Genomic DNA, 26,548 nt, shown 5'->3' on the forward strand with positions numbered 1-26,548 from the left:
AGAATAAAGTGGGATTGTGAGAGAAGGAACAGAGCAGAAAGAAGAGGGATCTACAATGGCAGCCGAAGAGAAGCCTGCTGTGAAGAGCAGTAGCTCCATTCTACCATGTTTCCTATTTGTGGAGGTGAGTTATCCTCCAGCCTTAACCCATAACCACAATCCAGAGTTTATCAAGTTAGATCCGGAGGTTTTATGAACTCTGAATGGGTTCACAGTTAAAGATGTGAGTTTATGTCTTGACCTGAAAGGAAGTGAAGCTCAGATCAATCCCGTTGTGATGTGATGTTGCAGTTCATAGTTAATCGTACTTGAAGAAAACAGACCACATTGTCTTTACTAAATGAATAATTAAAAAAACATATATATTTAATTTTTCATTTAGAAAAGTAAATGTTGTCAGTTCTCTTTCTCTGTCTATATGGACAAATAAAAACATATATTTAATTAAAATAATTTCAAATTATTTTTCTGTTTTAATATATTTTATAATAATTTCTATAACTCATATTGTTTGACAGCAGCAGTCATGTATATAATATTATTTATATATATGTGTGTGTGTGTGTGTGTGACCCTGGACCACAAAACTTAATCGTCGGTTTTCTGAAATTGAGATTTATACATGCTTTTTATTGATGTATGGTTTGTTAGGATCGGACAATATTTGGCCGAGATGCATCTATTTGAAAATCTGGAATCTGAGGGTGCAAAAAAAAAAATCATTATACTGATAAAATCGATTTGTTCAAATGAATTCTTAGCAATACATATTACTAATCAAAAATTAAGTTTTTATATATTTACGGTAGGAAATTTACAGAATATATTCATGGAACATGATCTTTACTTAATATCCTAAAGATTTTTGGCATAAAAGAACAATGCATAATTTTAACCCATACAATGTTTTTTTTTGGCTATTGCTAAAAATATACCCCTGTGACTTAAGACTGATTTTGTGCTCAAGGGTCATGTATATGAATGTATAGCAGTCATAGTGTATATAGAGTTTTTTACATATTTTTTTTTGTGCTGAGATATAATATTATTATTATTTCTATGATTCAGGTTAGAAATAATTCATTTCTAAATGTTTCATTGTTTGTTTCTTGTAGGATGGAAAAATAATGGACTGAATTTTGTGTGTGTGTGTGTGTTAATGTCACGTGTGCATCACAAACACATCACTAAACTTGCCTCCACTGTTGTTACTATGGATACCAGTCAGCTGGATCTCTATCCTGAGTGATAAAAGACATTCTTCTTTTGCTATATCCTTTTTAGATGATCTCTCTTTCTCCCACACGTGTAAATCTTCTCTTTGCTGCTTTCTTGCGGTAATACGCCAGCACCTGCATTCACACATATACAGTATTGTGCTCTTGTAGCATGCGCATATATATATATATATATATATATATATATATATATATATATATATATATATATATATATATATATATATATATATATATATGATAAGCCACAGTGATTTATTTATTTATTGTGTAGCACACTGAATGATTGCTATGACTCACTTCAGCAAGGAAAAGCAAAAGGCTGAGAATATGAAAGAAACATAACACAGCCAGTTATACAACATAACGGGGGAAATCTAGGGCCTGTCCCTTTCAGTGCTTCACAGAAAGAAAAAAAAGATATAATAAATGTTATATAATTAATAATTTATAGAAATGTTGAAGAATGTTCGTCCTGCTCTTTTATCATACTATAAAGCAAACTGTGACCACGAACACACACACACACACACACACACACACACACACAAAAAACTCAAGAGTAGCATAAGCATTATATCTAGTCTTCAAAAGTCAAACAGCATTTTTGTGTGAGTCTGTGAAAACCATTATTCACTGACTGTCTTTCTTTCTGCTGTATCCCAGTGTCAGTGATTGTGTCAAATATAGTAAAGTTTAAAATATGATGACAAAATTGTCATTTTTATGAAATTGTGGCCTCAAATTTGCTTTGTACCGCCTATAAAATCCAGCAGAGGGCACAACATTTCAGCAGGTGCTTCAGTGACTTTGAAGAGAGAAAAAACTTTGTTCACATCAGTTTGGTTTATACTTAAATTAAAAATATTCTCAACTTGAGGTGAAATCATTTAGTTTATCAACGGATATGAAGGTTTGTGTGTGTGTCTCTGTGGGTTTGGTTTTGCTTATATTGTCGTAAGCAAATACCCATAAAGATAGTAAAACCTAATATTAGCTACATTGTTATGAGGGAAATGGTTTAAAGGGGGCTTTAAAAGCATTCAATTAAAGTAAAGGTAAAACATCTCTCCATCAGTGGATCATTGGTAGTGAGCGATGGCCCATCTAGTCTCTCTGGCACCTTTGACAGCAGCATGGAGATCTACAAAGGTGCTGGATATATTTAAAAACGAGTTTGCCACTTGAACTGGCAGGTCGCAGATGAGCATTGTTGGAGCTGTGCGGTTTGACTCTGTAGGAGGATAAAAGACCAACAGCGGGAAGGCAGAGAAACAGTGTTGATCTTGATGGATGAAGGAAGAGTAGAGAGGAAGAATGGCACAACTTGGCAGCGTCCTAAATGACTTGAATTTGCTGGAGTGGCTTCACAGCGGGGTTGAGTTTATTTACAGCACACCTGCTGAAACACAGTCTGATAACAGACTGATCTTCTCTATCCTGCATCTACGGCAGTGGTCTCTTAGCAAGCCGCTAATTGTGAAGCAACAATAAACCTGTTGAACCATTACTCGTTTTGTGCAGTAAACTGTTGGATCTATATCTCTCCGATCTGATATAGGTTTACTACTCTAAACTGGTGTAAGATGGTATCCCAAATTTACCAAGCTGGTTTTCAGCGAGAAATGTGTCCAAAACCCCAAAACCAGCTCCGCCTAAAGATATTTGCAGGGCAGCTAAGACTGTATTTATTAAAGGGTTAGTTCACCCAAATATTAAAATTATGTCAGACCCGGAAGAGAAGACAATACTGAATAAAGTCTGAATTTTTGGTTATTTTTGGACCAAAATGTATTTTTGATGCTTAAACAAATTCTAACTGACCCTCTGATGCCACATGGACTACTTTGATGATGTTTTTCTTACCTTTCTGGACATGGACAGTATACCGTACACACAGTTTCAATGGAGGGACTGAGAGCTCTCGGACTAAATCTAAAATATTTTAAACTGTGTTCGAAGATAAACGGAGGTCTCACGGGTTTGGAACGACATGAGGGTGAGTTATTAATGACATAATTTAGATTTTTGGGTGAACTAACCCTTAACAGATCATATTTTTGTATCCGTTCATCATAATAGAGTACAAGTAAATGTTACGTGGCATCCTTTGGTGCGGTTTAGTTCTGCTCATCAGGCAGAAAAAAAGCCCTTAATGAGATATGAATAAGAGGAGAGATGAGCTGTCACTCAAAGGGCTAGACAGCCTTCAGTGTCTGCCAGCGTGAAGAGAGACAACTGAACTTACTTACTCTGAAAGACTCGACTGATTTCAGGCCCATTAGAGCTGAGACTTTTGAATGACTCTGAGATTATGAGTCATATCTGTCTGTCCTTCATTCTCTGAGTTTAACTGAAATTTTCTATTACCATAGTATATATAAAAAACTGCATATAAATAAGAAAACAATGCAATTATCATTATTATTTTAAATAAAATTATATTTCAATAAAATGCATTTATATTATTTTAAAAATAAAAATAGTATGAATATAAATAACATTGTTAATGATAACAATATAAAGTAAATTATTCAAGCAATAGTCAAGTCAAAATGTAGTGCATTTTTGAAAATTATAATAATATATTAAAATGTAATATTTTATTTTTTATATGGAATACAATAATAATGAAAATAATACATTTACATAAAAATAGTATGAATATATATATTCAAAAAATATTTTTGAAAACTCAATGATGATAAATAGTATGAATAAGAATAATAATAATTATTATTATTATATATTAAAATAAAAATAACGCTATAAATCAAATCTAAATGTTTTTCTGTCTATCTGTCTGTTTAGTTAGTCCTAAATATCAGAACTGGAAGAGCTCAGGCTATAGTTCTTCCAGACCTGATACTGTATTTCACAGTCCAGCTGCAGGATGCTCTTGAACCCTGAATCAGAAAGAGGTTTAGAAATCTCCGGGGAGTCGTTCCTTCTCAAACAGGCTGTGAAACAGATCTTCGGTTCACCACGTTCTTCCTGAAATAACAGCACATCTGTCATCCTTAATTTATGAGAGCGGTGAATCTTGTCCTTTGGAAGTCTCTCTCTCTCCGCTCTCCTCCAAACACAATCAAGCGTGTTCTCCGCAGCACTTCTCCAAACCGTGGAGTCGCCTGTCAGCTTTGCTTACAGTGATGCTCTGGTTAATACGCTGAGGGTCTCTATTGATCTGTCTCAACTTGTTTGCTGTATGTACCACAATATAGAAGTGCATATATTACAGAGCAAATATTCATATGCAACTGTGACATATTAACCCGTCGTCTTTTGCTCATGTCTTCCACATCTATGCACTCTTTATATGGGTTTAGCACAGCAGATGTACTCATACAGTAATGTCTCCAGGATACATTTTAGACTGATCTGAACTTTTATTTCTTGCTAAACTATCTAGAACTGAGTAATGACAGCAGATTAATGTTGAATTTAGCTTGCTGTGGAGAAACATGTTGCCATATGGAATATCCCTCCTCCTCCTGCTCTCTAATTAGACTCTTTGAGTGAACACGGAGTGATTCTGGCACAGTGCGTTTAATGATCGTTTCACAAACTCATGCCAAATAAAAGCAGCATGCTCCGGTGAGATTCTATTTTAACATTTGAGCTGAATATTTCCAATGAATGTTCAGATGTGCACGTTAAACACTACATATTTGGTATGTGTTCACATACTCATGATATTATGGCGAAAGACTGCTCTACTGCTCACCAAGGCCTTAAAAAACCTGAAATATTGTGAAATAATTACAAATGAAAAAAAAAAGTTTTCTGTTTTAATATATTTTACAATTTGATTCAATGCAATTTGAGGCAAAGCTGAATTTTCAGCGTCATTAATCCAGTCTTCAGTGTCACATGATTCTTCAGAAATCATTCTGATATTCTAATTTGATACAATAATCAAGTAATTAATACATTTAATTAAATCAATGTTGAAAACTGTGCTGCTTAATATTTTTTTGAATAAAATAAGTGTTATTTTCTTAAAACAAACTCTCTCTCGTATGTATGTATGTGTGTATATATATATATATATATATAAACACACACATTACATCATTAGTGATTTTTGCCCCATCGATCACCACGATTCATCTTTAAAGCTCCAGTCTGTCCCCTGGTGGACACTTCCAGCATTGTATTACACCAAATGCAAGATCGTTCTTTTATCTGCTTTATATTTCCTGTGAAGCTGCTTTATAACATTGTGTGTTTTAAAAAGCACTATACAAATAAATACATTTCTGCTTTGCTGCTATAATCTACAATTATATTCAGGCTGTATTGTTAGGAAACAAAGTGTTGCAGAACATTTGAACCCTTTAATGTTTTATTCTTCACCATGACAGTTAAATGCAACTGTATTTGTCCACCTTTCTCTCTTTTTAACCGAGAGAGACCAGAAAGGGGTTGAAAACACTTGACTGAGACATGGGTCAGGGTGTGTGTGTGTGTGTGTGTGTGTGTGTGTGTGTGTGTGTGTGTGTGTGTGTGTGTGTGTGTGTGTGTGTGTGTGTGTGTAAATGTGGCTGTCTGTGTGGGTTGAGAGATCGGGGTGAATAATCCAAGTGCATTTTTCAGGATTATGCACAGAATAAAAAACATGTGTTGTTTAATACAGCGTCCCCAAAATGCATTTGGACACATGTCACAGTTAAAAATGTCATCTTTTCTCAGAGCTACTTCTTATTATTGTTCTTACTCTCTCTTTTAGTGATTTTATGAAGTCTATTCTCACATGTGCTTTGATATATTTTTTTAATCTAGTCTAAATTCATGCATTGAGTAAGGCTGAGATTGAATTTAATATAAGCACTGCATGTGTTAAGTGTTCAATTAAAGGTAAACAGCTCATGATCCAGTGTTTTCAGCGTCTCAGAGCAGATCTGGTTCACAGTAAATGCTGCCCCGCACAAACTCATTTCTGCATTTTATCGGAGATTGGATCGCTGTGATGTGCATTTGGGAATGCAAAACATAAAAAGTACAATAAAATCTAAAACAGATAAGGTTTTAAAATGTTTAAAGTTGATTTTCTATAGGCTACTCTTTTTCTATACTTTTTTTTTTTTACAGTGATATTCCAATAGTAATATTTATTGAAAAAGCAGCCCTATACTGTAATTATAAGTTGTGAATAAAGCAATGATTGTTGAAGTATGTTCGAAGAATGAGTTTTCCTACAAATTTGCATGCTTTTTTCTATGTAATTAAAACTTTCTGAATGAAAATTTTCTTAAATACTCATTTTATTATTTTACAGTAAAATATTATAATGGTAATATCTTTTTGTTTTGTTTTATTTGGTAGTAGGAATAGTATTATTTGCCATACTGATATATAACCACAAATTATACAGCCCCACAAAGAAGCAACAAACCTGTTTTTTTCATTCTTTTATTATCAGAATAATTAGATTTTATTTTTTAACCACATCATACAGCCTTACATTGTAAAAAATGCTTTTAATTTCTTTCTTTTTTTAAAAGTTGTAAATAAAACAAAGATTATCTAAACATGTTTAACAAGAAAATACAATTTCAGTTTTTCTACTTTAAAATAGACCTATCACGTATAAATCAATGTGTTACTTGCCGTTTGTAACTGATTCAGTGTTTTTTCAGTGTACCTCGATACCCTTTGGATCTGCGGTTAGCTTGTGTCAGAACGCGTTGTCTTTATTTAGTAAAGGTTGAAAGAGAAGCACTGAATGAAGCCGAGCTTTTTTTGAAAGTCGCTAATGAGCGTGTTCACACCCTCGTTGTGTTTCACACTCATCCCAAATGTCACTTGCGCGCACGCGGACACAGACACGCTCAGCCGAGCCAATTTGTGTCTGCTCAGGCATCAATCCCCGCTGACTCTCGCCGCACCGGTCCCCGTTTCCCTCTCTCCTCTCGCTCGCTCTGTGCGGCTCTCCTTGCGGAACAGCATGCTATGCTCTCAGTATCACGAAGCCGGAGCGTGTGCGCGCGTGCATCTCTGATTGTGCGGTCGCGCGCTGGCTGTGGCGGAGCGTCTTGTTCTCTGGTTGTAAAGCGTGGATCATGTTTTATTTTCAGCTGGTGATCATGGCAGGCACCGTTCTCCTGGCGTACTACTTCGAATACACGGACACGTTTCCCGTGCACATCCAGGGGTTCTTCTGCTTTGACAAGGCGTTCTCCAAACCTTACCCCGGACCGGAGGAGAGGAGTAACGTACCGCCGGTGCTCGTGTACTCTCTGGTAGCCGCTATTCCCACTATAACCGTGAGTAACCTGTGCCTTTCCTTCACTTCTCTGTGTGCTTGTGGGCAGTGAGGATCAGCTTCAGCATGGGTGATGAAGAATGAATCATTCATTATCAGGATTATGTACACGAGAATCCAGATCTCACAATTCCTGAGAACGTCATATTTCGCACCAAAATCAATCACATTCAATGTTTTTAATATATTATAATTAAATATTATATTTTTATGATTTGTGTATTATATATTTTGTTTGCGACAATGTCAAAATAATTATCATTACCATAAATATAATAATAATAGTTTTATTATTACAAGTAGAGAAATACATTATATATATATATATATATATATATATATATATATATATATATATATATATATATATATATATATAAACACTTTTTTTTTATAATGATATAGTAATGCCAAAAATAATCTAATTCTCATTACCATAATAGATAATAATTCTTTAAATTGTAAAATACTTATTAAATAATAAAATAAACTAGTTACCAGTAAATGTATGATTTTATTATAACAAAAGTGTAATGCATAAATATAACATGCATTATAATAAATTAGTTCATAAATAAAATTGTATAATGAGAATCTACTGAGGATCACAATTGTTGAGAAAGAAAATGTAGAAAATTCTGACCATATTAAAAGAATAATAATTTGGTAGACTGTTATCACGATTTTACATTGTCTAAAACAACTTTTGGGATAATTTAACAATTTTTTTATAATTCTGATAATTTTATGACCTGGAAAGTGTTTTTGTGTAATTCACAATGTGCCAGTACTTATTTAATCACCGGCTCTCATTTCTGAATAGTTTCTCATAGACAGCAGTGAGATTAAATGGAGAAGGGTTTGTTTTGTCTTGTGTGCTTCTCAGATGTTTCTCACTCCAATTATCTAACATCTGTCTCAGCTGATTTCTCATCAACATCTCAAACTGTGCTTGGACTTGCCAAACCACCAAAGTCTGCAGTCAAGTGTCAGAGATCTCAACATTTCTCATCAAAATCAGTTCCTCCTCACCTTCAAGTTTATCCCTAAATGAGATTGAAATGTAAGTTTAAAGTAATAGAGCAACAGGTTTAAACTTAAATCTTAAATGTACATTATGGTTTAAATGTAAAAACACCTATTTTAAATGGTTTAAAGTTTGATGAATCAGAATAATTAGATAAACCTTGACTTAAACTAAATATAAGCTTAATCCTTATTGGTGCAATTAACCCGACCTTAGGGTATTTATGGGGAAACGTCTGAGATCAAGTTAATAAGTGAGAGCTCCAGTGAGGAAGGTGTGGACGGCAGCTGTAGCTGGATGTGAGGGGTTTGTAGGTGATGCTTTTAGTGTCTCCCTGCCACGTTGTGAACTGGAGGCAACAGATTGCAGGACCGCATGGATCTACCTCCCTGCCTTTCTGAGTCTGTCAGAGCCGTGTGGTTCTTCTAGTGTGTGTCTGTGGGCCAGCAGTAGATCTGAAGCCTGGAGAACAAGCTTCATGTTGAAGCGTGTGTGAGTGTCCTGGCAGAGCAATAAAAAAACATGCTCACACAGAAAGTACAGCCAACTGAAGATGCATGAAATGGAGGAGTTCAGTTAGACTCTGGAATCGTGCAAGGCCTAGAAGCACAGGCAGAGGCTCATTTTGAGATGTTATGATGGATTGAGAGCAAGAGAGGGAATTAAATGTGCAACATCTGGTGCTTTTGTCCATTGGGACACTTTCACTTTCTGTTGAACACAGAGTAAGACGATCACCCCGGGGAGATGTCCACATCAGACTCTGGGGGTCTCAGGCTCTTTAATGAAACTGGTCCATCATCAGAGCTGTTCCCTTCATCACAGACTACACAAGGAGACAACACTGATTCATATTATATCTGTTATATAATGGTGAGTCTGTCACTGAAAATGCAGTGCATCATTTATCAGTTACAGAATTTGATCTGTATATATTCTTATTGCTATAAAATAAATCTACATAAAAATAATGTAAATAATGTAATAATATAATGTCAATAAATAAATTACATAACTTTGTTTATTTTATATATATATATATATATATATATATATATATATTGTTTTGCAAAAATGGAACAAATGTAATATAAATTACACACACACACACACACACACACACACATAGTGTATATATATTAATTTTTTTAATTAGTTTTTACGTTTTTCCATTATTTTTATTATTATTATTATTATTAACAATGCAATTTATAAATATATAAATAAATGTATAAATAAAATAACCACTAATAAAGATCCAAACAATATTATTATTATTATTATTATCAGTAGCAACAACAGTCATAATACTTATATTGGTACTGTGAAAATTTCAATACTATTTTAATGTATAATAATAGTGATGATGACAATTATCTATCTAGATAGATTATCTATCAAAGAAAAAAAATCAATAAAAAACTATTAAAAATAAATCAAGATTACATGTGTGAGCATAATATGATGACAATAAGATAAGGTTTTTTAAAATTAAGAGACCTATTGTTTGGATCTTTATCAGTGACTTTATTTTCACATTTGTTTATTATTAATTATAAATTGCATTGTTGTTAATAGTAATAAATAGAAGCATAATAATCGGAACTAGAATGTACATTTCCTGAAGAAAATGGGAGTGGTGCTTGCAGTGGCAAAACTCACCCCTTGGTTGCTAAGTTGTGGTTGCTAGGGCCATTGCTAGGGTCCCCAGTGTGGTTGCTAGGGTATTCTGGGTGGTTGCTATGGTCCCCAGGATGGTTGCTTCTGGGTTGGTAGGGTATGAAGGTTGGTTACTAGGGTAATCAGGGTGGTTGCTAGGGTGTTGCTATGCGGTTGCTGGGGTACCCAGGGTGGTTGCTAGGGCTGTTGCTAGCATCCCCAGTATGGTTGCTAGGGCCGTTGCTAGGGTACCCTGGCTGGTTGCTAGTGTGATCAGGGTGGTTGCTAGGGTGTTGCTATGCGGTTGCTAGGGTCCCCAGGGTGGTTGCTAGGGCTGTTGCTAGCATCCCCAGTATGGTTGCTAGGGCCGTTGCTAGGGTACCCTGGCTGGTTGCTAGTGTAATCAGGGTGGTTGCTAGGGTGTTGCTATATGGTTGCTAGGGTACTCGGGGTGGTTGCTATGGGGTTACTAGGGTACCCGGGATGGTAGCTAGGGCGGTTGCTAGGGTACTCAGGATGGTTGCTAGGGTGTTGCTATGTGGTTGCTAGGGTACCAGAGTGGTTGCTAGGGTGGTTGCTAGGGCCATTTCTAGGGTACCCAGGGTGGTTTCTAGGGTGTTGCTATGTGGTTGCTAAGGTACTCGGTGTGGTTGCTAGGGTACATCGGATGTTTGCTAGGTCAGTTGCTATGGTAGTTAGGGTGGTTGCTAGAGACTTTCTATGAGGTTGCTAGGGTACTTTGGGTAGTGGCTAGGGTGTTCTGGCTGGTTGCTAGGCGGTTGCTAGGGTAACCTGGGTGGTTGCTATGGTGTTACTAGGTGGTTGGTAGTTGTCAGAGATAGTTACTATGTAGTTTTTATGAAGTTCATCACATGTTTTAAGCCTAATATAGCACTTGGCTAATCACTATTCGCATGTAGCTATTCACTACTAGCATGACTAGCATGTTGGAAATCCTGTTTACTAGCACGGGTCAAAAGAACCAACTCCCATGTCTCTACGATTTTTTGGTGAAAAGATATAAGACTTACTAAGTGGTTGCTAGGGAACTCTGTTTGGTTGCTAGGGAGTGGCCTGAAGGCTGCCAATGACGATACTCCAAAGGCTGCTTGACAATATAAGTCAACCCCCATGTCTCTACGATGTTCTGATGCAGAGATATAGATCTTGAAAAATGGTTGCTAGGGTACTCTGTTTGGTTGCTAGGAAGTGGCAGGAAAATATTATATCTCTCACTGTCTCTCTGTGATTTTGATTCTGTGAGTGTTTTCTGTCGTCTTTTGTAGGTTCAAGCTGTAACCATTGAAGCCTGAATGACATTCAGTGTACAGTCACTAATACTGTGACTCTGCTCATCTCTTTCACACCTGATGCTGTTCTGGAGAAGCCTTGTGGCATTATTAACTTTACTAAAATCTGATCAGAAACCATTAGACAGAAAGCTTCGGTTAATATCTTGTTTGTTTTTCTAGAGCTTGCGGGTCAGATGTGAACGCATGTGTGTTTGTGACATTTTGAGCCCTGCATCATTGAGAGCTTTGATTTGCTGCTAAGATGAATTCAAGCAAACACTGAGAGCCCTGAAGCATTTATTTCTCAGTAGTCCAGAGAAATGGTTTTCTCAAGGAAATATCAAAATAATAATTCCCTCTGATTCACATCCACTCACACATGTTGTGTAATTCATACTGAGAGCAGCGAGATGCTGGTTAAATCTGGTTTGGTCTCACAATGCTGATGTGATTTGCATTACTTTTTTTAACAACTTTCAGCTCTGAAATGAGTTTTCATTCCCAAACAGACAGCTTGTTAAGTCATTTTCATCTTTACCATCTACTGACTAATCCATCTAATATAACGACATATTAAATATATTACATTTACACCTGGGGAGAAACCCTGTCCATGCAAAGCCTTTCAATGTCATGACCAGCTTAAAGAACGTCAAAGTAAAGTTACCTTTTGCTTTTTTTTTTAACAAGGATATCAAGAAAGTATTTTTACATAGACAAACTCCAGCAACAGAAATTACTTTGGTATCACTTTCTTCAGCCATATAATAATAAACAGTCAAAGTATGTTTAGTTTCACTCATACAAAAATGTGATTTTATCAAAGGGTTCTGCAAATTCTCTAGTCAATTCTAGCCTAGAGATAAGTATGTAATGCAACAAAAAATGAAAGAAAAGTGTAAGAAAGAGTGTTTGCGGTGCTGATGATTAATTTGAAGGGAATGGAAACATGATACAGACTGATGAAAGAAAGCCAGAGATAAACAACAGCTCTGTACCACATGATCAAAAGAGCCGAACGCTAATCAAAACTAATGATGTGCTTCTCTTAAATTTGAAAGTTACAAAAGCTGTAGGTATTGCAGGTTTTGTTTTCTGAAAATGTGATAGAATGCAATATCACTTACACCAGTAACCTATACTCATATTTGCCCCCCCCCCCCAAAAGAATCACATTTTGTTGTTTGCAGCCTGAAATGAAGATGGACACAGTTTTTGTTTTATTCAGCTGTATTTCAGTGAGATCTTTATAACAGTATTGCTAATACACTAATGATATAATTGTCACTCTATATTTGTCAATAATATGCCTTAAGATGATATTTAAATGCTTTAGATGATAATTAATGCAGTTTTATGATTAAAGCTCTTTAGTTTAAAATATTGAATGCAATGCTTTTTAAAACTGACAAAGTGTTAACCTGAACTGTTTGATCAGAATATTTTGAGTTATGTGCTTTCATATCTTGAGGTATAACTATTCTGAGGATGTTAGTGCTCTGCTCGTGCATTAGACAGGTCACTAGATCGCCCCACATTCATTTATCAGCCACATAAACCTGCTTTATATTTCGGTGTGATTCGAGGTGTAAATTGCATGAAAACATCCTAAATATACACTTTTGATGGCCAGAGTGTGGATTGGAGAGTGTGGAGATGCACAGTGATGCCACCTGAGAAACTGCAGCAGATGGCACCGGCTCCTCGGGCATTTCAACATATGCCTGAACTGTGCAGCTCTCTGTCGTGGCATGAACGTCCACTCGCCGCCTCGGGGGAAGAGTCCGTTCATGATCTGTTTTGTGTCGCGATAAGAGAGAGGAAACGCAGTAAAGCAGCTTTCAGGCTTTCATTCTGTTCTATCTCACAACCATCGCTTGACTGTCTGATTTTTGTGTTATGGTTGTTTTTTATTTAGAAAGAAATGAATGCTTTTATTTAGCAAGTATGCAATAAATTGATCAATATATTGTCCATCTATTTTAATAGAAGAGGATGATTTGTTCCTGTTTTTTCAGATAATTTACTTTAATTTTTCATATTTAATTTGTATCAAATTGTAGGGCGGGGTTTAGACATCGATTCCTGTCCTTTGACACTTTCCTTCCCCTATTTGGGAGTCATTGTGCTGTTGAGATCTGCTTTATATTGTATATTTATATTAGAAGCATATGAGCCTAATCATCCGAGACAGACTGAAAGCTTATAAGAAGGATCTAGAAACACAGCTTTATCTCCTCTAATGGTGCATTATTCACTCTTGAACTGATATTCACAGTCTCACCAAAACACACACAGAGTTAGACGCACATCCTCAATTCACAACATCATCACAGTCGGCTTTTAAAAAAGTAATGCACCCAAAAATGGAAATGCAGTCACCCTTACTATATCATTGCGACCCCTCTGAGCTTTCACTTGATGTATGAGTCATATGGACTTTGTGTGTGTTGATCATTTTGTGTGTGTGCTCATGACTAATGTCACACTCTTGTCAGTCTGTGTCAGCGGTCAGGTGCTAAACTTGGTAAAGTGTGAGGAGAATGCAGTGTCCCTGTCCCTCTCTGACGTCTCTCTCTGTCTCTTTGAGTTAAAGGTAATGGATTTGATGTGGTGTTTATGGTCTCCGGTTCTTCTATCACTGCCAGGGAAGCACTTGTATAGCATTACTGCTCAGGGGCCTCATTTATAAAGCGTGCGTACGCACAAAACGGGGCTGGAAACGTACGTACGCCAGTTCCCACGCAAAGGTTGTGATCTATAAAAGACAAACTTGACGGGAGAATGTGCGCACCTTTAAGCAAACTTTGAGCCGTGCGTACGCACATTCTGGAGACAAAGGGAATTGGCGACACCGATGGTGAGGTCGTGAACTGAAGTTAGATTGTAGAAAATAAATGTGAGAAGAACGATTATAAGAATGAATGACATTTAATTTTCACTCCATTTCATACGTTATATCCACATTATCATGAAGATTAAATCCAACAGTGTTATTTGTGCCGATTGTTTTAGGCTATATACATCTAGTAAAATCCAAACGTAATTCAAAATGTATTAAAAGTAAAATAAAATAATAATCAGCGCTGCCTTACAGTCACATTGTCCACAACGGGAGCACAGGAGGACATGGCGCGATACATGTGATAGCCTACAGAATAGCATGAAATACCCTTTTATTAGAGAACTGCAGAACACAGTGTAAAAAGGAAATATTTTCTTTAATGTACATAGCCTATATCATAAAATGTCAAAGTCTGCAAATACAGTCATGAAGCACAATCGCTACTCATCATCGGTCCTAACTATTAGCTACGGTGTTCATTACAAAACCGTCAAGAAGCATGTGTTCACTATAACATTTTCGTCTTAAATTTTCGCCCACAAATTAATTAAGTGATTTTGTCAAGGTGTTAACGATCAGTCTATTTGCTAGAAACATATAAATTCTCCGGTGACCCGGGTATGTAATGCTTCATGATGGCACTCCTGGCACTGTTGGAGGATTACGCTAATGGCAGAATAAGGAGAGAACGAGTTTTCAGGGACCATGATGATTTCCTGGCCCATGATGATGACTGGCTAATAAGCCGATTTAGATTCCCTAGAGCTGTGCTCTTGGATCTATGTGCTGAATTGGGTCCAGTATTAGAGAGGGCAACACGCCGGAACCATGCCATCCCAGTCCAAATACAAGTCCTCACCACTCTGGGGTTCTTGGCAACCGGCTGTTTCCAGCGGGAATTGGCAGACAGGTAAATTAATAATATAAAAAAAACTATAAGTAATCCTCAAATTTGTCTCTAAGACCTTTTTGTATATGAAATAATTCTATTGGAATCTATCATCTCACCCTATAGGTCTGGTATATCACAGCCGTCCCTGAGTGCCATAATATCTGTCGTTTTAAATGGTATACTTAATATGGTTAGTCGATACATCAGGTTCCCCTACACTGTGCGAGAACAGGCCGAAATTAAAACGCAATTTGCAGCAATGTCTGGTTTCCCAAATGTAATCGGCGCAATTGACTGCACTCATGTTGCTATAAGGGCACCATCTGAAAATGAATTTGCTTATGTTAATAGAAAGCATGTGCATTCTATTAATGTGCAAATCATATGTGACTCCAACATGACCCTCACAAACATTGTGGCACGCTGGCCTGGTTCAACACATGATTCCTTTATCTTGACACATAGCAGTGTAGGGAACAGACTAAATGCAGGCGCAGTACGTGATGGCTGGCTTCTTGGTGAGTTTAACAATATTAAAAAGTAGAAACTGTAACAATTTTGTTTTTAATATAATTATAACCTGCAGGCGACAGTGGCTACCCCCTGAGACGCTGGCTCCTCACCCCATTTTTAAACCCGCAGAGGAAACTCATTATAACGAGGTCCACTCTCGTGCCCGCGCAGTTGTGGAGCGTGCCATCGGCATCCTGAAATGCAGATGGCGTGCTCTGGATGCCTCGGGTGGCAGACTTTTATACCATCCAGCAAAAGTGTGCAAGATTGTCAGGGCGTGTGGTGTTTTGCACAATATAGCACTGAGAAACGGTATTCCTCTCCCTCCTGATCTCCCTCTACCCCAGCATTACGACCCCGAGCCACAGCCCCCTGGCCGACAAGAGGGATATCAACGAGGTGCAAGAATCCGTGAGGATGTCATGCGGCGTTTGTAAAGAAAGACAAAACTCAAGGTTCATGTTTTAACTGCATCTTTTAATGATTGTGCAATTTCTTGCATCACTTCTCTCATCTGCCGTAGCTCATCTGCAACCCTGTTGACAGCGTTTATTGTCTCTCGCTGTAACTGCAGGACTGCGTCAGTGAGTACCCGACCACTTTTGGACGTGCCAGACGCAGAAGGGGCACTGCTTTGAGCCGGACGCTGTGCATCTGCATCTGAGAACCCCTCACCCTGAACCTCCTGTTCATTTACAGCTTCAGACTCCGGAAGGACTGGAGGACAAACAATTGGCAACATTTATCCATTTATCACCCCACACACTCAAATGTACAGCGTTAATGATTAAAAATCGGTTTAACCTTGCTCCTCTGTGGTTTCAGTCACGTCAGTGTCCCCCTCCTTTTCCGACACAATACCACACACGCTGACCTCCCCAATTATAGCCGCGATTTTGCTGTCCACTGATGTGAGATCAGCTGTACATGGGCCCCCACCAGTTGCAGCCACGCTCTGGCGGTGGGAGGACAGTTTTCTCTTTGCCTCCACCTTGAATGAATGAGAATCTTTATTTCACATATTTTGCATACTGTAAGCACATGTAAATAAAACTTTTTGAAAATCAATATTGCTATTTATATAGGTATATAGCCTAATAAAACACAAATGTAATATGTTGGTAAAAAAAAATATTTGTATACCTTCAGGTCGGACCATTTTTTCTTTAATTCTGCAACTGTCCGTTCTGTCCCACTGACACAATTGACGGCAGAAGCAATACTTTGCCACTCGCACTGCTTCTTTTTATTAGTGACCCCACTGCTGTGGCCACCAAATAACACAGTTTTCCGAGCCTCCACCTCCCCTACAAGTGTTTCAATCTCAGTATCTGAGAAATTACGTTTTTTTCCTCTTTTCTCACCTGTCGCCATTATTAAAATTAGGCTAACAGAAATGCACGTTTTCACTTTCTTGGATTAATTAATTGGCGGGTCGCATGCCAGTTTTCCAGGTATATATGGGATTCCACTCTCATTTACATGCTGATCAGCAATCATGAGGTGATTTGCATTGACTATTTATGGTTAAAAATGGGCGTGTACAGGGCGGGATATGAGGCTGGTTCACGTACGCACATCTGTGGGTGATCTGTGATTTATAAAGGGAACATTGCTTACAGGTGTGCGTACGCACGGTTTTATAAATCGGAATATTTTTTGGCGTACGCCATTTTTGGCTTTTTGGGCGCACGTAAACTTTTAGTAAAGATCCTACGCATAGTTTTATAAATGAGACCCCAGATGTTTAGTTCAGTGGTTCTCATTTTACAAGTGGTACAACACAGTACTAAAATTATTTATTTATTTTATTTATTTATTTATTTATTATTTATTCATATTCAAGTAAATTGAAAATCTGATAACATATTTCGATAACATACATTTTTTACACTACTTTCAGCTTTACTCACTTTTTTAGTTATACATTGTCTTTATAATTTGAGTGTATTTTCTATTTTATTTTATTTTCAGTACAGTTATGTTCTCCAATAGATTGGACGTCCCATGCATTTTTTTTTAACATGACTTTCAGTGTTCCTTCACTTTTTTCATATCTCCTCAATATGGAATGAGTAGTTTTAGTTTCTCACTTTTGTAGTTATATAACATTGTCTTTATTATTTTAGCAGATTATATTTACATTTCCATGCATCCTGTTCCAAGTATTTTTTATTTTATTTTATTTTTTGTAATGCATCACATCCCATCCATCACTTAAGGCTTGTTTTTTTTTTTTTTTTTACAGTGTTACTTTTTTGTTTTACATTCTTTGTAATTTGTGTATTTTATTATTAATTTTTATTTTATTTCGTTTTCAGTACAAATATGGTCTCTAGTATACTGGACATCCCAGATTATTATACACATTAAGACAAAAATGGTCTTTTTAAAAGTTTTCGGTCTCCTCTCTGGTTTTGAAAAGATTTATAAACATCTTTTGTATTTTTTATGGTTTCATGCTCTCTAAGCCAAATACACTGCACAAAACCTATTGTGGTCAACACAAACCCCATTTATTGCAAGTGAGCCTGTATTTAATGTAATATAGGTATTTTATTTTCCCTTGCATAGTTTTGTTCATGGTTTTTAGCTTCTACCATATAGGCAAAATACTACTAAAGTGCATTACTATTTTCATTGCAAACAGACATATTCACACACAGTATGAGTATTTAAACACCTAAAGAAGTGATGTGTGCACACCTCTTACATGGCAAAGCAGAATTAATCACAACGATGAGCTGTTACTCATCTTAACTGTAAGCAGGGACATCAGAAATAATGAGGTTCTGGTGTTGGTGTTTGAGATCAGTGTAAATGAGGGACTATTAGCGACTCATCATTTTTGAAACGCCTGCTTAGTAAGAGTAGGTTGAGCATGTTTCCCGCACTCAGATTTCAACCAAATGGAGCATCAATAATGCCCAAACAAATGGGGTGGTGGATGTTTTGGCAGCTACTCTTTGGTTGTTTGATTGGTTGTTTCTTCTTCCTCAGATTCTGGCTGGTGAGGTGATGGTGTTTTTCATGAGGTCGGAGGGCGTGCAAGAGAAGACCATAGTCACTGCCGACTGCTGTTACTTCAACCCTCTGCTGAGACGCATCATACGCTTCCTAGGTACATCAGCATTCACTGGAGATGATGATATCAATGATGTCACAAGGAACTAAAAATTAACCTTTTAGGATGAGAACTAATTTCATATTTTTATGATCCTGATTATATTTAAATGCATTTAAATGCAAGCAAACACCCTAAGTATGCTTTGTTTTTGTATGTGTACCGTAGTGGATGCGTACAGATGAACATGTAGCCTTTCAAAGTGTACTTCATTTTTCAATCTAAAAATAATTGAATATAAAACAATATAAAACCATTTTTACACGTTTTATATTCGGTCTTTGGTCTCTGTGCTGTCACTCAGGTGTCTATACCTTCGGCGTGTTCACCACCACCATCTTTGCCAATGCCGGACAGGTAGTAACAGGAAACCAGACGCCTCACTTCCTGTCAGCGTGCAGACCAAACTACACAGCACTGGGCTGCCATTCCAACCTACAGTACATCACAGAGCGCAAAGCCTGCACGGGAAACCCCCTCCTCGTAGCATCTGCACGGAAATCCTTTCCCTCCAAAGATGCGGCCCTTAGTGTTTATTCTGCAGTCTATACAGTAGTGAGTATAAAGAACCTACAGGTACTTAATGATGTGACTGAATCTCATATTATGCATTAACAGACAAACAAAAGAGAGCAGCTATACATCTCTGGAGCAATCTCACAAACACAAAGGACACAAAATGTGATTGTTAGCTAGTGTTGATGTTTCCTGGGGTTGTGCTAAAACTGGAACTTAAAGCTTATATTCTTAAATAATAATATTCTACCTTGCAATTATATAGTTTTCTTTTTAAAAAGTCAGCAGTCAACCAGCAAAGCTTTCCAAAAGAGCACTTCATATTACTGTGAATTTCAGTGTTTAACTGGTCTAGTTTGTAGACTATTTGGTAGACTAGTTGGTAGTAGGTATGGCCATGTCACCAGTAAATTATTAAAACTGGTTCAGCATGTTTTTTCTGGTGAATCTGGTTAAACATAAACATATTAGTGGTTAAAGGCCAATTCACAATGCACTAAAAGATGCAGACCAGCGAGTACAGTTCGTCACTTCTCAGACATTCCAAGATCAACAAACGCTGTTGCAACATGTTCAAGTACCAACCAATGCAAACAGACACTGACAGGCATAACACACTGATAAGACAAAACCTGACATTCGTGTCTGCTGTCATTTGTCAGCGTCTGTTGGTGCAGTGTGAATTGGACTTGAGATTGTCAAACAGGTGCCTTTTCTGTTTTAGATCGTTAAAGACCATTTCTAGCATTTCAAACCACAGTTATGAGATATATATAATACACAAACACGCACACACACACACATACTGAGAACTACAGTTCGGGTTTAATACATTTTCACACTGAAATTTTAAGACTGAAGACTTTCCGTTACATGAATCAATTCCATTTTAGAATATATTCATATAGAAAACGGCTATTATGAATTGAGTCACACTTTAGTTTGGGGACCAATTCTCACTATTAACTATGACTTTTGCCTCAATAAACTCCTAAACCGTGGCGTATTAATACTTTGTAAGGTAGTTATTAAGTTTAGTTATGGGGTATACTGTGTATATATAATCTCTTGAAATAATAATAAATCAAATTTGTATCAATCAGTCTGTCTGTGCTTGCAGATGTACGTGACGTTGGTGTTTAGGACTAAAGGGACGCGTCTGACCAAACCCACGCTCAGTCTGACTCTGCTGTGTCTGGCCATGCTGGTGGGTGTGGTCAGAGTGGCTGAATACCGAAACCACTGGGCTGACGTCCTCGCTGGATACTTCACCGGCGGAGCCATCGCTGTCTTTCTGGTGAGAGCGTGAGGAGTGTGATACAACAACACTGAAAGGAAAAGATAATCGCATGCAAATACAAGTAATGTATACTATACATATATGAAAATAAATGCACATACACTACTGTTTAAGAATTTGGGAATTTTGGGAATTTGGAATTTGGGGTCAGTAAGTTTTTTATTATTTACATTTTTTGGGTGGCGGGGCACAATAAATTGGTCAAAAGTGACTGAAAATACATTTATAATCAGTCCCTCCAGTTTTTGACGATTGTGTGAAAAACACAAAATGTAAAAAAGTCGCTTTTTTTGCAATCCCATGTAATTTGCCATTTCACCACAAAATAATCGCAAACATTAAGGTCTCAAAAAAACTAAATCATATCTATTAAGTGAATTATCCCTAATTTTAATAAAGTTGTAATGCATTGTGTAAAGCACAACTGTTTTTAACATTGATAATAATCAGAAGTGCTTCTTGAGCAGCAAATCAGCCTATTAAAATTATTCCTGAAAGATCACGTGACACTGAAGACTGTAGTGATGATAACAGGAATGAATTCCTTTTAAAAAAATATTAAACTAGAAAACAGTTATTTAACATTTTAATATTTCACTTTATGACTGTTTTTGCTGTATTTTTTAATCAAATAAATGCTGCCTTGAACATAAGAGACTACTTTCAAAAGCATTATAAAATCCAATGTCTCCATCCCTTGATCCACTGCTTCTTCTCTTCATCTTCACTGTCTCTCCTCTCTCTAGGTGATGTGTGTGATCAACAACTTTCAACAGACAAAGCCCCCACCCCCGCCGGTGCGACCCCAGCGCCCTGAGTCTGTCCTGGGCATGCCCATGGTAGCGCTGCCCTGCGTAGAGAGTCCACTTGAAAAGTTAAGTGGCACTCAGGTAAGGGGTGGGAGTGGGTTAGTGGCAGGGCTGCACACATAAGGGGGATGGATTATGCCCCACCCAGTGGACCCTAATGTGACTCCCGAGACCCACTCAGCCCTCCTTCTCCCTTTACTAACATGTCCAACCTGCACAACCCAAACACCAACCACAGCACCCTGCAAAACCCACTGATGCTCTGGAGGATTGATCTGCTAAGAGACGTTATATTACTTTTATTACTAAGAGTAACTAAGAAGCAGCTGAATGTTTAGGTCCATTAACTCATTGATCCCTCAGTGGCTTGATGGGAATTCTTTAGAGCAGATGTACCTTTATGAAAAAGCAAATGGACTGTGTAGCATGAGGAAGTTCAAAGACGGAAGGCCATTAGATGGTTCATTCTGGGAAAAATGACCACTGTGAGTTTCCCTTCATAGGCCACACTCATCCTCCTCACTTTTGAAACTACTTTACTTTCTTTTCCTCTCTTTGTCACCTCGACCATACAGTCATCCCTTTTCTCCCTCAGTCTTAAATTTTATTTAGTGATGCACCGAAATTTAGGCAACCAAATGGAGGGGTTACGGAGGACCAAAATCATTGACCGAAACAGTGATGTTTTATGTCCGATATCATGTTTTTACTGTCAACTTCTTTTTCGTGCACACAACGTTATGGAAGCCTATTTCCGCCACGGAAGAAAAAAAAATGGTAATAACGACTTTTTCTTTCACAAGTCAGATTTTTTTTCTCGCCATGGAATAGATAAAAAAGTAATCACGACAATCAAGACAACTTTTTTTTCTGTAATTCTGACTTTTTTCTTGAAATTATGAGGGAAAAAAAGATTTTAATTGTGAAACATAACCGCAATTGCAAGAAAAAATTGAGAATTGTGAGATATTAAAAACAAAAGGTAATTGTGTAATTTTTTTCTCTCACAATTCTTTTTTTCTCACCACGGAAAAAAAAAAGGTAATTGCGACTTTTTCTCTCAAATGTAAGAATTTTCTTGAAATTCTGAGGGGGAAAAAAGTCTGAATTACAGTTCTGACAAGGAAAGTCTTAATTGTGAAATATTAACTCGCAGTTGCAAGAAGATAGTGAGAATTGTGAATTTTCATCTCAAAGTTTTGACCGTTTTTTTTTCAGAATTGTGAGAAAACATAATTTGTAGTGTGCCTGTTATCCAATAATCGCAATAAGCTTTGTGCTTTTCTTTTTAACATGAAACAAAGTCTGAGCTTTCCGTTTCAGTAAATAATGAATTTCGGTGCATCAATCTGAAACACAGTTTCCACCTTCCAGTCTTGGTTTCTCATCCTTTCTCTCTCTCTCTCTCTCTCTCTCTCTCTCTCTCTCTCTCCCGTCACACTCTCTCTCCCCCCTTACAGACTCCAAGGGGATCTCCATTCACTGAGATCACATGACCATCAGCCTCATCGGTTCCCCGTCCCCCCCGATGTCCTCATACCGTCTCGCTCCATTTCCAGCGAAGTGTAGACCAGCCGTCCCAGCACGCGCACCACTGCGCTGCCCACTCCGCGGGACGCTCCGCCGCTCTGCACCGCTCCTACTCGACACAGGTCTAGATTTTCTCACCTCCAACCCCTCATCCTCTATATTCCTCCATGCTGCCAATAGGGCCTCCACAAACCACTCAAACAAACCACAAGAAACACTTTTAGAGAGCCTGCTCGGGGATGCCGAACGCCTGAATGAAAGCCAGAAATCACAGGTAGGCATCTCTGTCTTGCCAGAGAGTTTGTTTGGACTTTGGGTGGAGGATTTGCACGTGTTTAGACCTCTCAAAACCAACCCGACCTACTTCCTGGGGAACCGATGAAGACGTCTTGATCAGCTTTTGGCTGAAATTCTGAACTCTGGCTGCAAATTTTACTGCAGTGTCAGTTTGTATGTAAATACATGCACTGTTTTCTTGGTCTTTTGGTTAAAAGCATGTCTATTTTGTTCATTAGGGTTATTATATGTCCTCTTTGTTTTTTTTTGTTTTTTTTTCAGACAGAGTTTTTAAATCGCCTAAAATGTCCAGGTTTTGGCTTTTACTTTCTTATTGTTTTCATACTTGCGGAAGGTAATGTCTGAAAAATGCTTTGACCAATAGCGTGCAGGTATTGTACATAATCAGCCAATCGTGGCGGGATCTACAGAGAACAGTCAAAGCAACGCAAATACACATAAAATAACAAATACGTATTGTAAAGAGCAAGTCAATAGGAAAACAAAGCCAAAGCCTGGACATTTTTGGCAATTTAGAAACCATGGCCAGGACATATCCGGGAAAAAGAGAACGTGTGGTCACCTTAGCACTGATGGAGTTTCTAAGTTATGTTTTTAAAGTCCTCACAGTGTACGGTTTTTGTCAAATGACATACGTAAAGTACTATTGGTTTGTATTTTGAGTTACAATCACTATGCACTTGGGACAATCTCATCAGCATCGGCTATCTGGACGTCCTGTAAGTGCACATCCACCTGGTTCTTGATACCAGCTCTAATAATAATGTTTGGATGCATCATAAGGAATTGACAGACAGAATGACAGACAACCACAGCATTGTTTTGTAATATTTAATGTCCGGTTCGTGCTCGCAAGGATTTCTTCACCAGCTAGATGTAATGCACAGTCTGACATGAAGGCCTTTTCATTACTGTCGCCACAGGTACAACACCAGGCTTTCAGACAGGAGAGATTCTTACAGTTTGTCATCAAAGATGGATTGGATTCTTAATTCTTTCAGGAGAGAAAGGCAAGAAAAGCACCCCATGACGTCAACAGAACATCTGTGTTGTTGTTGGTATTTCTTCAGGTTTTCAAAAATGCAGATCTACGAGTTTCTTTCCTGTATATTGAATAACCTTTTCACATTCATATCACTGTTTTTTATTTACAGGGGTGCGTGCAATTCAAAATTGAATTGAAAATGCCTTTGTTTAGAGCCTCTGAATTTGAATTACATTTGAATTTTAAGTAACTAAAAGATGCAGACTTGAAGTTCAAATTTCAATATTAGGAAATGGAATTAAACATTTGCACATTTGTAAATAAAAACTTTTCATATGCTAATTTGCTTTTTTGTATAATTAGGCAATGTTAAATGTCACGTTCAGGTTCTGTTTTAAGTTCAAACTAAATTCAGTACAACACTATATAGAAATTATTCAATAGAAATCAAAAGATAGCTCGATAGAAAGAAATCGCTGTCCGGGGGCACTTATATAAGACCCAACCCATTCCCACTCTTTGGAAACAGCACAGAATGCATTGTAATACAGTGGGACGTTACCGTTTGAAGTTATTTGAGCTATTTGTTGACTGGTTAACATGATGTACTGCCCAGGTGATGAAAGATGAAAGAAAATAGTTGTTTTAGTAATGGATTGAGAGTTTACATTTTTGATGAAAAATTAAGACAAACATTACTTTCCATTGGAAGAACATTCACTGATGAATAATTGGTAATAAGTCCAGGAAAGTGTTTTAAAGGAATAGTTCACCCAAAAATAAAACAAATTGCTGAAAATGTACTCACCCTCAGGCAATTCAATATGTAGATGAGTTTGTTTCTTCATCTGAACAGATTTGGAGAAATGTAGCATTATATCACTTGCTTACCAGTGGATCCTCTGCAGTGAATGGGTGAAATCAAAATGAGAGTCCAAATATCTTATAAAAACATCACAATTTTCTGTAAATAATCTCCACAACTCCAGTCTATTTCTTTTGAAGAAAAATATAAGCAAAATGATAACAGAATACATTTTTCACTGGAGTAAGCGTTATTATGGATAATGGACTGTTATTTTTGGCCAGAAGCAACAGTTTAAGTGGATTAAAGTTAAAATGTCTTAAAAGGATTTGTTTCTTACAAACATGTAACTTTTCACTTCACAAGACATTAACTGATGGACTGGGGTGGTGTGGATTATAGTGATGTTTTTATCAGCTGTTTGGACTCTCATTCTGACGGCACCCATTCACTGCAGAGGATCCATTGTTGAGCAAGTGACAATGCTAAATTTCTCCAAATCTGTTCCCATGAAGAAACAAATTCATCTTTATCTTGCATGGCCTGAGGGTTTGTAAAGCAAATTAACTTTTTTTTTTTTTGATAAACTACTCCTTTAAAAAATTAAATTCTGAAAAGAAATTCTGAGCAAATGGTTAAGTGTCTCAGGCAGCTAAAATAAAGTATTGCTCATAGATTCATGTGCTCATGTTTGATAAACTATAATAGATTTTCTACACAGAGGATGTTAATGAGAGAGTCAATTGGCTGTATGTGCTGTACCATATGTAAGCCAAGTGTTGTGCATTTCATAATTTTATTGATATCTGTTAGATCTCTTTTATTTGACCCTCACACTTTTTTTAACTTGTCCCTTTTAGACTTGCACTGTATGCATTTGCTGCTTGTTTTCTTAAAAAACACTAGCTTTCTAATCTTTTTTTATTCTATGTTTTCTTTTCATTTATTATACAACTAACAAAATCAAAAAGACCTCTAACACTAGCTTGCTCTATTCTTTTTTTTCTATTCTATTTGTTATCTTTTTTATTATATTATTTAAAAATCCCTTGCTATGTGTACTGCATTAAGTTAATTGCTAATTGAGTCTTGTTATAGCACTTGTATATCATTGCTCTTTTAAATGTGATGTAAATGTTAAAATGGCTGTTTTTCAGATTTTAAAAAAATGTTTGCTTTGAATCACATTTCTTTTCTAACTTAGTGTTTACTTAGACTAATTGTTTGGTACTGTAAGTAAACTGTGTGTACTTTTATCAGATGAGTGTAAATGCTCCACCTTGTTGCACTCCAAATGGATGAAAATTAATGTTTGTAACATTAACTGTGAAATCTAATCTATCTGATGCCCCTCAGCCTTTACATCCCGCCACCAGGTCCAGCCTCTGCCACATTCTGTGCTACGTACAGTTACTGTCTCTGTTGTAAGAGCACCATCTACACCTTCT

The 26,548-nt window shown here is 37.1% G+C and overlaps 1 protein-coding gene across 4 annotated transcripts; it reads left to right on the forward strand.

Annotated features, from left to right (window-relative positions):
- Window positions 1-26,548, forward strand: LOC132149552 (phospholipid phosphatase-related protein type 5-like). 4 transcript variants are annotated; one of them, XM_059558886.1, is made up of 7 exons: window positions 1-124; window positions 7,319-7,507; window positions 18,735-18,855; window positions 19,163-19,413; window positions 20,495-20,671; window positions 21,421-21,564; window positions 22,944-26,548. In XM_059558886.1, exons 1-7 carry the CDS (start codon window positions 56-58, stop codon window positions 22,977-22,979), a joined length of 987 nt encoding a protein of 328 aa, XP_059414869.1. In that variant the 5' UTR covers window positions 1-55; the 3' UTR covers window positions 22,980-26,548. The 4 variants fall into 4 exon arrangements, with proteins under 4 accessions (XP_059414869.1, XP_059414866.1, XP_059414867.1 ...); XM_059558883.1 differs by having other exon boundaries at window positions 21,421-21,548; XM_059558884.1 differs by lacking the exon at window positions 22,944-26,548 and having other exon boundaries at window positions 21,421-22,389.

This window comes from Carassius carassius, chromosome 9 (assembly GCF_963082965.1).
Source record: "Carassius carassius chromosome 9, fCarCar2.1, whole genome shotgun sequence".
NCBI lineage: Eukaryota > Metazoa > Chordata > Actinopteri > Cypriniformes > Cyprinidae > Carassius > Carassius carassius.